The sequence below is a fragment of the Lycorma delicatula genome, chromosome 8 (assembly GCF_047948215.1).
Source record: "Lycorma delicatula isolate Av1 chromosome 8, ASM4794821v1, whole genome shotgun sequence".
NCBI classification, from domain to species: Eukaryota; Metazoa; Arthropoda; class Insecta; order Hemiptera; family Fulgoridae; genus Lycorma; species Lycorma delicatula.
Genome location: NC_134462.1, coordinates 13,344,744 through 13,357,045, shown reverse-complemented (window position 1 = coordinate 13,357,045; position 12,302 = coordinate 13,344,744). Strand labels below are relative to the sequence as shown.

General features: G+C 28.8%; 1 protein-coding gene across 1 annotated transcript in view; it reads right to left on the bottom strand.

Annotated features, from left to right (window-relative positions):
* The window catches only part of LOC142329126 (USP6 N-terminal-like protein), a 112,720-nt gene that overhangs the window by 47,619 nt on the left and 52,799 nt on the right, over window positions 1–12,302 (bottom strand). Inside the window, exons 3-7 of the mRNA XM_075373463.1 lie at window positions 8,843–9,065; window positions 7,947–8,226; window positions 5,834–5,994; window positions 3,764–3,910; window positions 2,817–2,987 (exon numbers count right to left, since the gene is read on the bottom strand). Of these exons, the coding sequence (XP_075229578.1) occupies window positions 2,817–2,987; window positions 3,764–3,910; window positions 5,834–5,994; window positions 7,947–8,226; window positions 8,843–9,065 (982 nt within the window). The remainder of the gene's footprint in view (window positions 1–2,816; window positions 2,988–3,763; window positions 3,911–5,833; window positions 5,995–7,946; window positions 8,227–8,842; window positions 9,066–12,302) is intronic.

Sequence of the window (12,302 nt, the reverse complement as noted above, 5' to 3'; positions counted from 1 at the left end):
TTAGATTACCTTTAATAGATTCTCCCTTTTAATTTTTGACATTAAAAAAGTGGGCTGCTGAATATAAACATGGTCATAATGTCCATTTAAGCTGATGAATGATTAGGACTCACAAAAACCTCTAAGGCAGATGAAATTGTCACAAGAATCCAAAATGCCGTACAAATAATCACCAATTGGATAAATGCGAGCTTGCTGACATTCAAACATCTTAATAGGCTGTTTGTTCTCACTGCATTTTACATGTTTTGGGTATAAAAAACCTTTCTGCTGGATAGGTGTTACAGTGTTAAGAATTAACTAAAAACCGATATGACTAAACACTTCTCAAGGGTGTTTACACATATTTAAACCAGATTCCGTTGAGTTTCTTTGATGTTTTATTACAGCGGATAAAACACAGATTTACCATTACATGCCAGAGACCAAATAGTAATCCAAATTGCTGGGAGCAGGTGAAGTGCACCAACGAAAGAAAAAATTATTCCATTTGCAGAAAAAGTCAGGATCAATGCTGGGAAGTATTGCACTTCATACTGGACCAAATGAAGGGTGGTATTTAAGCTAAACATCCACATCTGACAAAAAAAAGTGCTTTTTTCGGTGATAATGCCCAGGCACACATGAATAAAAACTGTTGTTGCTGCAAAGCTGTTGTCCTGTGCTTCTAAGTGCTTCCAAATGCACTGTATATACCAGGTTTGCCTTCCAGCAATTACCAAATCTGAAGAAATGGTTCTCTGGATGAAGAAGGTTCACTTCAAATGATGAGGTCTAAAACAACTGCTGAAATGAAATGAAAGCTGAAACAACTGCTTATTTTGCAGAGATAGACAAATCGTATCATACTGAGTTGGAAAAGTAGAAATAAAAAGTTGGAAAGTCATTGGTCTTAACATACCTACTACGTTAAAGGTGATTACATTGAAAAATAAAATCTCTGAAAAATCTTGAGTTTTCTTTGCCAGGCTGGGAACTTAAGTAATTTCTATATTAAGGAAGCTTCTATATTAGTGAACAGGGAAAATGGGTGTTCGGTTTACATTCATAACATTTATAAGCTAGATTAATTTTGAAAATGAATAATGACCTATCTTTTCTGGAAACATTGTTAATTTTTTATTTAATTAAACTATTGATTTTTTTTTTAAATAGAAATCATTATGATTCATAAACTAAGCAAGAATTGGTATATTCTCTAATACATTATTTTTATTACTACTATTTTAATATCTCATTATCATGTCTATTTTAAGAAAAAAATTTTAATGATGATTTTTTATAAGTATGCAGGTTGATATAAGGCAACCTTACTTATTTACCCAAAATCTCCTTAGCAAATTTCCATATTAAATATTCAGTAAAAATCATTTCATGTAATTCCTTGATAAAAAAAAAAAATTAAATGAAGCAGTAATAAAAAAAGGTGTATATTTAAAAAATAACAAATTTATTGCAAATTATTACATAACTTTGTATAGTAAAAGATAATCAATGTAGCAACAGAAAAGTTTTATGAACAATCCAAACATGCACTTTTTACAATATAGTGAAATTTAAAAATATAAATTTTCATGCATAAATGTACAATTCTACTTTGGAAATTTATTAATTGTATGTGTTTAATAGTTGTGGAGAAAAATATTATCACAGAGGCCTGTAGTTTTATTTTTATATTAATAAAAATCATCCACGAACATACCAAAATTCTACCAAGCTTGATAAATAAACTTCCAATTTAATATGCTTCACGACTCCATGGATTCATCATTAGTTTAAAATAGTGTAATATCAGATAATGTATTACCACTGTGACTTGCAAAATGACTAATTTATTTAGTAGTAATAATTAAGTTCTATTAAAAAAAGAAATATAAAGAGACATATACTTAAAATATCTGACTTCATAAATACGGTAAAATCTGAACGTACTTAAATTGGCACACCTGTTTTCATATCTAAATTAATTACAACCATTATTCAAATCAGCTGATCATGACAAGTATTAGATTTTACTTGTAATTTACTACTTTGTAATAAATTTGTTTGTAATTATTTGTAATTTATTACTTGACATTATACTTATTTTGAAACCGAGAATGAATCCATGGATTCATTAAGCTTACTATATAAATTGATAAATTTTATAATATAATTGCTGTTTTGGTGTGTTTGTAGATGATACCTATTAATTATTAACTACAAACATGTTTAACAATATATTTACTATATAATACATATTTGCTAAGGAAAAGTAATCTCAGTGGCAGAAGAGCATGCATTTGGTGAGTGCAGTTATCGCAGAATAAGCTTGAATATAATTTTATGCATCGTGCATCAAATATGTGAAAGGCCATATACACAGATTTTTTTTATTCCAGTTTTTTTTTACAACAGATGAATATGTATGTGTATTACAAGATTATATGGCAGGAACGGAAACCTTTGCCAAATTATCTGCATGAGTCATATGCAGCGATGAGATATTTTTCTGCAGCTCATCACTGTTCTAACATAAAACAGTTTTATAGAATTTATTTAGGTTTCAGCATTGAAAAGAAGGTATGGATATTTTAACTATCTGGATGTGATGACTTCAATAAATAAAAAAATATCTACATATTAAACATTTCTAAAGGGCTTCAAGTTTTTAAATGTAATCATTAGGGGTCAAAAGTTTATAAGAAGCTTACTAACAGCTCAAGGACATTTTTATAAAGTTGAGAGAAAATCCTACAACAAACAAATAAACACTAGTGTATTCAAAAATTTTTGCTGAATATTTGTAGGCATAAATAGTTCAATTATTTATTTACCTTCTGATTAAAAGCAGGTTCCTTAAAAAGGCCGAAAGGTTGACGAGGTAGTTCATGAGGTGGAGGGGGACCAGGATAATCTAATTTTGCTTTTTTCAGTTCATCCATACACCTCTGCAAACTTTCCATTGTTGTATCTTCATCAAAATCAAATCTCTTTTCTAATCGCACCTGGAAAAATTAACATAAAAGATTAATCCAAGAAAATTATTTACTATGAAGTATAGAAATAAACCTGATAACATACTATATTCCATAACACAGCCAAAAATAAACAAGGGTTATGTCCCAAAAGGTTGTGTAAACATAAAATATGATTTATGGAGTAATATACCACATTAGACTATGTTTAGCTTCTTTCACAGGATCTTTATCTTTTCTTTAACTAACTTTAAACTAATTTGGACTAGAAAGTGGTGCGATTCCATGGAGTTATACAAATGTTTTTTATCATTCACATACCGCTATAAAATTACAATTATTAAAAAACTTATTGGAAATTAATTCTCAGGTGGGCCCTTGACACTTTAATTTTTTTCCACAACGCACTTTACCATAAACTTTATTATGACTTGCGAATAATGGTTTCTGCATAAAGAAACCTTATAAAATGATATGCAAACTATATATATTTTGAAAATGTAATAAATATTTTTATCTAATTACACCTAAACTTACAATCAAACTAAATAAGAAAAATTTACTTTTCTGCATATGCTTGATGTTACATATGTGTATATAAGGTTAATTTATATGTATACTACCATTTATCCTGATGATGGTTAAATAGGAAGTGGCTCGAATAAAAAATGTAAGTTTTCTTACTAAGTCAAATTTGTTTAGTAAAAATTCATTTATATCAGTTCAGAACTAGTGTGTCATTAGAAACAATCAGGAACAGCTTAAATGTTAATGATGTACAACTACTACAATGATGATTAATTTACCTGTAAAAACTGCAAGATGTCATCCATTCCAAGACGCATTAAAGAACGTCTGTGTAGTTTAAGCAGATTATAAGCCATAGCGGTCAAAACTCTTTCACCTTCTAATAAGTATACATCCCACACCCTCAGTGTCAATTTGAACGGTATCTGAAGCAAACCATCTAATATGAAAAAGCTACTATGTAGTAAAAAATGAGATTAAAAAAATATAATAAGTTACTATGATATAACATACATTCGATAATGTATAACACTTTCAGATAATTACTAAAATACATAACTAACAATAAAATGAACTAAGTACAATTTATTAGCCAACTAACTGAAGAAATTATGTAAATATTTTAATGCAGCTTGTTTTATCAAACTTTGAGCCCCTTTTCTATGTTTCTTTGGGTCAAGCTTTTGACTAAATTTCTCTCTTTGTCTGTAAATTATTCTTTGTTGACACTTTGCATTACTTCTCTAAAGTTTTACATCTCTTTTTGGTTTGAGCTTTGGTCTTCTGTTCCTTCCCTAAAAGAAAGACTTTATCATACAAAGTAAGAAAGAAACTTCTGAATACAAAATTTTAAAGCGAGTCAGAAACTTCTGCTACAATTTATGTAAAAGGTATCAAATCATTTTCATAATCTATCATATAGGCAGTACTGCATACTACCACTATTCTATTGATACTAATGAAGGTAATAATGGTCATTTGGAAAGTAGTCCATTCTACGATTTAAAAAAAAACTGATTAAGATTTTTAAATAAAACTACCCTTAAGTTACTTTTCTACATAGTCAACAAGTTATTTCAGCACTTATAAATTGTTTGACAAGTTCCTGCCACCAGCTCATTGAGATCAGATTTTCCAAGTATTCATCACCCTCAAAATCCTTTCTTCCCAAAATATTTTTCAGTTTGATAAACAGATGACAGTCACAAGGGACCTTGTCAGGGCTACAGGCAGGATGATTGAAAATGTCCTGCTTAAATTCTTTTCTAGCACTATTTTGTTTGCTTAACACCATGGGCAAGGAAAATGCAGCAAGACAACAGGCCGCTCCTGCAATGGAATGGCCTGCCGCAATTTTCTTAATGTTTTGCAATATGGATCCATGGAGCATACATTCAACAAGGTCTCAGAGGAGACCAGCTGTAACCTTCAGATTAGATTGACAGAACAATTTTTTTTTGTATTGTATGCCATTCCAAGCTGTCATTTACTTTCTAGTATTACATACAAAACTCAGATTTCATCCTCTGTCAAGATATGTTTAGAATTCAACCCTGTCCCTTTGTGTAACAATTCAAAATTCTTGATATTTATACATATATAAAATATTTAGAGTGCATTTAATTCAAAAAGGTAACAAAGTGCCTGTTTGGTTTTTTGTATTCATCACTAAGCTAGCAAAGAAACCATTTTGCACAATTTTTTCTTATTTTGAGATGAATAGTAACAATTTCATGGATAATTTTATGAGAAATAAATTAAAAATTTTCACTAATTTCATAAGTGTGGCACATCATTTCTATTAAGTGAATTTATTAATTTGACACCAAGAAAATTATTTGTAATGACAGATTGGCATCAATTTGTGTTCATTATCATCACAGGCATGCTCCCTGATTGAATTACAGATCTTAATTTACACAGGGCGGTATTCTTTAATCTCTCATTCATCACAAATGCGTGCAAAAACAATACAAGCATAAAGAGCAAAATGTGAACTCACAAAGACTAAACAGACATGTGACAGATTGGCTGAATAGAAATAGATATGTGTGAGCCAAATATCCAATTGAATGTACAGATGGATATTAATTTCCATACCTTTGTATTATGATATAATTATATATTGTGTGTGTGTATATATATATATAATTCTCATAAAATCAATAGCCAGGCTATTAATGCATCAGGTAAATTTATAAATTTAAATGTAGGGGCAGAAAATTTTATAACAGGATTATATTATAATTTAATAATTGAGATAACAGAAAATAATAATAATTGTGAGATTTACAGATTTTAATACAAAATAGAAAAGATATATACATATCTACAAATATTATACATACTCTATCTAAAAAGCACTGAAAAAACCATTTTAAGGTATATATGCCAGTATCTACACCATTTCTGTCAAGATGCTTTTTAAGTTTAGGAAGAAATTTGTTCATAATTTTATCATGATGCTCTTGATACCTCAATAGTTTTGGAAACCCGTGAATAAAAAACCCTGAAAAAAAATCAAAATTGTTAAAAAACAAAAAAAAACATTTTTGCTAACTGAAGAAGTAAATAATTACATTTCCTAAGTTTAGATAATTCATACATAATGTAACATGGAGAGAAGGAGTAAGGATTCAAGATTATTTAATTAATATTAATAATTACAAACTAAAATTATACGTTACATTATATAATAGAAAATGCTGGGAAGCGTGATGTAAGTTTGGATATATCTAGAAAAATAAAGAGTGATGTACCAAGCATACTACTACCAAAACTTGCACGCAGCAGAAATGTGAGTTATATAAAGTAAGTGGCAGAAAAAAGAAAGATCAGCAGTCAGAAATCTTCATTTCACAAGAATGAAATAAGATTCTATGAAGTCATGATGGGTTCAGAGATACAGTGAAGGAGGAAACGTTACAAAAGAAAATGAAGATTAAGGATTAGATGATGTGAGAATGGAGGAAGGAAGTGTTCTTAGATGGCTGCAAGAGATGAAATTGCTAGAAGGAAACTGATGGATAGGTGTTTTATATGTGTGTGTGAATGAAAAAAAATATATACACACACATACACACTTGTAAGTTGTGCATGTATGCAAAAGAGCAGAGAACAGAACAAATTAGGAATAGATGGAGAGGTTTAAGTTTAATTAGACACCTGGTTAGGGACACTGGAAACGGCACATGAAGGTGCTGTCATGATGAATTACAAGCCCTAAAAATAACAATAACAATTTGAGGATAGTTGATGTGATCAGAAGAAATTGAATTAAGAATCTAATGGTACAACTCTACAAAATAAAGTAGTTCTGCTGAAAATCATTGAAAATTCACAACTTTAATAGTTAGGTATGTTTTAAAAACTGATGATAAAACACTTCCAACAAGTACAGATGTAAAATAGACGAAAGAAGAAGAAAATAGAAGACCGTAAAAGTAGAGAGACACACACACTATCTTCCGGGTGGAAAATGGAGGAACTTATTAATGAACTGTATAATAAATGGAATGAAGGAATTGATTCATAACATAAAAGACACAATACAGGATTGAAATAATACAAATATTTTAAACACCCAATGGTAAAGAACTGAATATGCCTAAGAAATATGTTGACTATCTTGAGTTTATAATAAACAGTTTTACAAAGAGCAAAATAAACCAAATACAAAAACACGTAAAAGAAATTTCTAATCAATAAATTAAAAGTGATAAAATATTTGTTTTAAAATTTATTTGAAATATTGTTAAAAAAAATTGATGAAGATTTTAATTTAATTCTGCATAAGTAATGCAGTTTTCAACAAGCACAAAACCGAGTTCTAGGATCAACATAAAGAACCTGCTACATTTTCATCTCTACACCACTTCAATAAATCAATGACTACAAACAGTGTTTTCCAACAATAACTATGAAGTTTTATTTCACAGTTGGCAGGTAAACTGCAGCTGACTTGCACTACCATCATATACAACAAATCAGAAGGAAAAAAAATGATTGGTTATAAATAAGAAAAAGTAAAATAAATTGTTATAAAATACATCATTATTTGAAATACACCAACAAAGAGTTGAATTTTTGTGGTTGATAATCGCAATGAAATTTACAGAATCAAACAGTGAATGCTCTTATATTTAATTATTTGAATTCAGTAAGAGACACTGAAATACATTTAAAAACCCCAAACTAATGTTATAAAGAGGAAATTCAAAGCATACTAGTACAGGAATGAAGGTACATAAATTAAAGCTGGGTAGCACTACTTCACAAACAAAAAAAATATCAACAGCCATTCTTCTTAGTTCACTACGTCACTACATATACTTATACTACATAAATAGAAAAGAGATTCTTGAAAATGTTTACTAGCATAAAATTAAGTACTTAATCCTTAAAGAAAATTATAAACATTTAATACTTCTAGTTACAAAATAAGAAATTAAATCAACTTACCATGCATTGCATATTTTCGATCAGATACAAGGACGGAAAGTGCCCAAAAGGCATCCTCTTCGTCAAGGTACATAAGTAGTAAAGCAGCGATTTGTGACATACCTTGACAATAACCAATCTCAACATTATATACACTGTATGCACCAAGAACATTAAACAATTGCTGCTGTTTGGCATTATAACGTTCACGAAACATTATGTGATCTCTATAAGTTCTGTTCACGTCCAAGTCGATTTGTCTGATATCTGTTGACCACTTCCATGCCAAGTTCCGCATCTCCTGTTAAATAAATAATTTTATTATAAATGTCTACCTTATTTTTTAAAATTAAAATGTGATAAATTAATTCTAAGTAAACAATGATAAATTAACGATACAAGATATCTAAGAAAATTTACCATTGTTTTAACTTTTTTTTTTTTTTTTTTGTTTAACCTCTCAGACCATCATTAGGTATTGCTTTAGAGGATGAGATGAATGATTTGTAGCATGTGTAAAAATGCCATGCCTGACTGAGATTCGAACCTGGAACCTCCAGATGAAAGGCCGACACACTATCACTCGCGCCACAGAGGCCGGCTACATTGTTGACATCTGGTTGAGCTGATCAGTTACTATAGTTTTGGATTATCTCTACCCACAGTATTTCACAGATGAAATTATAATGCCAGTTTTTGTAAGTATTGTTCGACTACTCAACAGCTTCATCTTAGCCAAGAGGTTAAAGATGCGATGAAATGAAGGGAAATTGTAGTGTTGATGTTTGTTGATTTTAAAAGTGTTTATTATTCTGTATGAATAAATAATAATAATTATATTCTAATAATTATTAATCTGAATTAAGACAGTATCATAATCATAAAAAGTTAACTTTATTAAATAAGAAAAAATATACCTCATATTTGCCACTTTGTTCCTCTCTAACTGTTCCCAAATTAAGCATTTTACTCCATGCATCTCCTCGTAAGGAATTAGGAATGCCTTTGAACACTCTCCGTCTGAGTTTATCTGAGGCACATGTTGTACTCCATTGGTGTAACATTTTAACCCATTTCTTGACTCTTTCCATCTCCACTTTGACCTTTTCTGCATCTTGTTTCTCAGTGACTCGTTCATCACTGCAACCACATTCATATACCGAAATAAAAACATGAATAATAAAAAATAACATCATAAATAAAAAATTTAATTCTCTTAACAATTTTAATATTATAATTGACCAAGGTTTTATAATAAATATTTTTTCATTACAGAATTTCATAATACTTATAATAAACTACATAACAGCTTAAAAAAATAAATATTTCTAATTAAAACAAAAGATATTAGATTAAAATCAAAATACAGTATAATAAATAATTAAAAGCAATTAATTTGTCATTTGCTGTACACAAAAATCATTTTAAAAAAGTTGCAAAACTAAAAATTACATTTTTAGATAGAATAACAAAACAAAAAGTAAATTAGAATAACAAATCAAGCATAAACTGCTTACTAAGTCAATGGTAAACTGCATCATACGCAATTTATTGTTACTAGACCTAAAATACTTCACAGAAGAACTCAAGAATGTGAGCTAAAGTAAAATACCAATGATTGTCTTGTTTAACAGGTTGGTGGTTCGCATAGATCACAAGTTAATATTGTAATTGACAATAAGGAAAATTTTGATCAATCATTGTGCACTTTTACACTTAGTTTAGAACTCATACTAGCTGATCCATGGCTTATTACCAGTGATTATACAATTCATAACGATACATTACCACTTTTAATGTCAGGTAAATTTTATATTGCCTGTTTTAAAACAGAGTTCCACCGGTGACATTTCTATACACATAATTTTTTCATATATATATATTTTAAATATTTTGATCAATCTACCTGCAACTAGAATTATTCTCCCTATAAACACACTGAAGGCAGTTGGAATGATCAATTTAATTAATGTTTTAACGGTTTATTTCAGTTTTTCTTGCTTAATGATGATCAATCTGTTTCGTATTTAAATACACTTTATTGTCACTTTTTTATACACTTTATTTTATATGTACTATTTTATAGCATTAAAAGCAGTCAAATAATTAAAAAAAAAAATTGTAATTCATAAATAAAAACATAAATTATAAATTTAAAATCCATTTAAATTTGGTTTTTTCTCTGATTATTAAATTAGGATAATTTTTTAAACACTATTATTTTTCTGATTAGAATAATTAAAGAGTGAAGTAAATAATTATAGATAAATGTTAACTACATAATAAGGTAATAAATTTAACAAGAGACAATATAAATGTACAAATTATTGCTAATTTTGTTTTTACCGATACTTCTTAATAAACAAACATTACATTAAAACAAATGTTTTGTTAATATAAAAAATCACAAACCACTATAATTAAAGCACAAAAAAACAGTTGTTACAGTTAAGTATCCAAAAATTCTTTAATAAAATAAATTCAGCAATAGATTAAACATTTTTTAAATTTTGATTTAAATAATTTTTTTGTTAAAAACAAGAGATTGTTAATTGTTTGGAAATTTGTTAAACAGTAATCTATGTTATTATATAAAGAGGAAGAGGATTTTTGTTTGTTCGGGATAAACAAAACAACTTATTAATCGCAACCAAATTTTTACCCATGTTTCTTGGCATAACTGAGAAGGTTTTTAGATATATTTCATCTCAAAAAATCTCTAAAATATTTAGTAGTGGTGATTTGCCCACTGAAGCACAAAATTTGATGAAAGTGAACTCTGATTTTGGCCACTGTGTGAGCTGGGTTTGAACTGAATCATTCAAATGAATAATATTACAAAAATAATACAATTAAATTTACATAAAATAAAATAAATTTCTGTTTAGTAAAAATCTCTGTTTAATAATAATGGGCTTCCTGTGGGGACTACGTGTGAGGCAAGTGATTAGGTATGCGAGCGTCTTGTGGGAGGCTAGACTGATCATCACCATCAACTGGTAACAAACGGCATGCCCCTGGGGTGCTGTTTTGGGAAGTGCAATGGGGCACTCTTATATTTTTGGAAACAATTTCCCAATTTCCAATTATTTGTTAGTAAGTTGAACACTAACTTTTGCATGCATCAAATACTCCCTTGATCTAACAGATCATGGTTATTAAGAAGTGTCATCTAAAAATGAAAAATTATTTATTAAAATGTGGAAATAATAAATAATCCGTTATGGTGCTGCACTTCTCATTTGGGCTGCTAAGTTCTCATGCTCCTTTTTTTACAGTGAGCCATTCCCAACATATTTTTTAGTAGAAATATTTTCAACAGAGGTCTTATTGAAACTGAAGACAACATCATATTGTGAGCGATTCATTATAAACGCCAAGCAAAAACTACTGAAGATAAATTGATGAATACTTGTATATATGTTCTTCTTACAGTGTAATTGCACACTATGAAATAATTTTTTTAAATTCTGAGTTTCAAGGGCTGAAGTGGATTTTTTAATTTTTTTTGAAACCCTGCTATTTTTTTAATTTCTCTGTAACAAATGAAGAAATTTGTCTGATTTTTTGTGAGTGTAATTTTCATGTGAATAAACCAATTTCTAGATTTTTGAAATTCGACCTTGAAAGGGTTGAAGAAAGGTAAAAAAAGTTTTGAACAATGATTGTAAATTTTTCCAATCCTGATTATACTTAACGGGATATTCAGTAGATTTGGGTTTGCAAATACTCTTCAGGTAAATATTTAAAAATATTTACCCGTTTTTTGAATTCAGATTTATTTAAGGGGGTGCAAAGGTATATGGTTCTGTGGTTCAACCAACACAGCCACTGCTACCATTACTGTTTATGTGTCTGGCTGCACCTGCCTCTGGTTACTTGACTAAAAACATAAAATAAAAAGATTGACTGCTACGGGAAACGCAAGTAACCATATAGACATTATAATTTTTTACTTTACATTATATTTTTACTTTTTTTTTATTAATGAAAGATAAAATCTTTTTTTGCCACAAATTTTGTTCTAGGAGATAAGATTTTGACTAGAACATAAGTATTATAATTGTTAATATCACTTTTTATGGTTGGATATTTCTCACAAACTATATTTACTAATATATGATTTGGAATATATATATATATATATTCCAAATAAAAGAGAAACATGAAATTCATACTTTTAAAAAAAAAAAATTCCTAAAGACAAATATTCTCACTTACCAGATCAACTTTTTTTGATTTGTTGGAAAATATCAGTTTTTTAAACTAGTATTTTTTAAAATAGAGTTTACATAAATGACAATAACAAGTTATAAAAAATGATAAATTTTTTATATGAAATCTGGTGATATACACCACTATCAATAATATAACCTT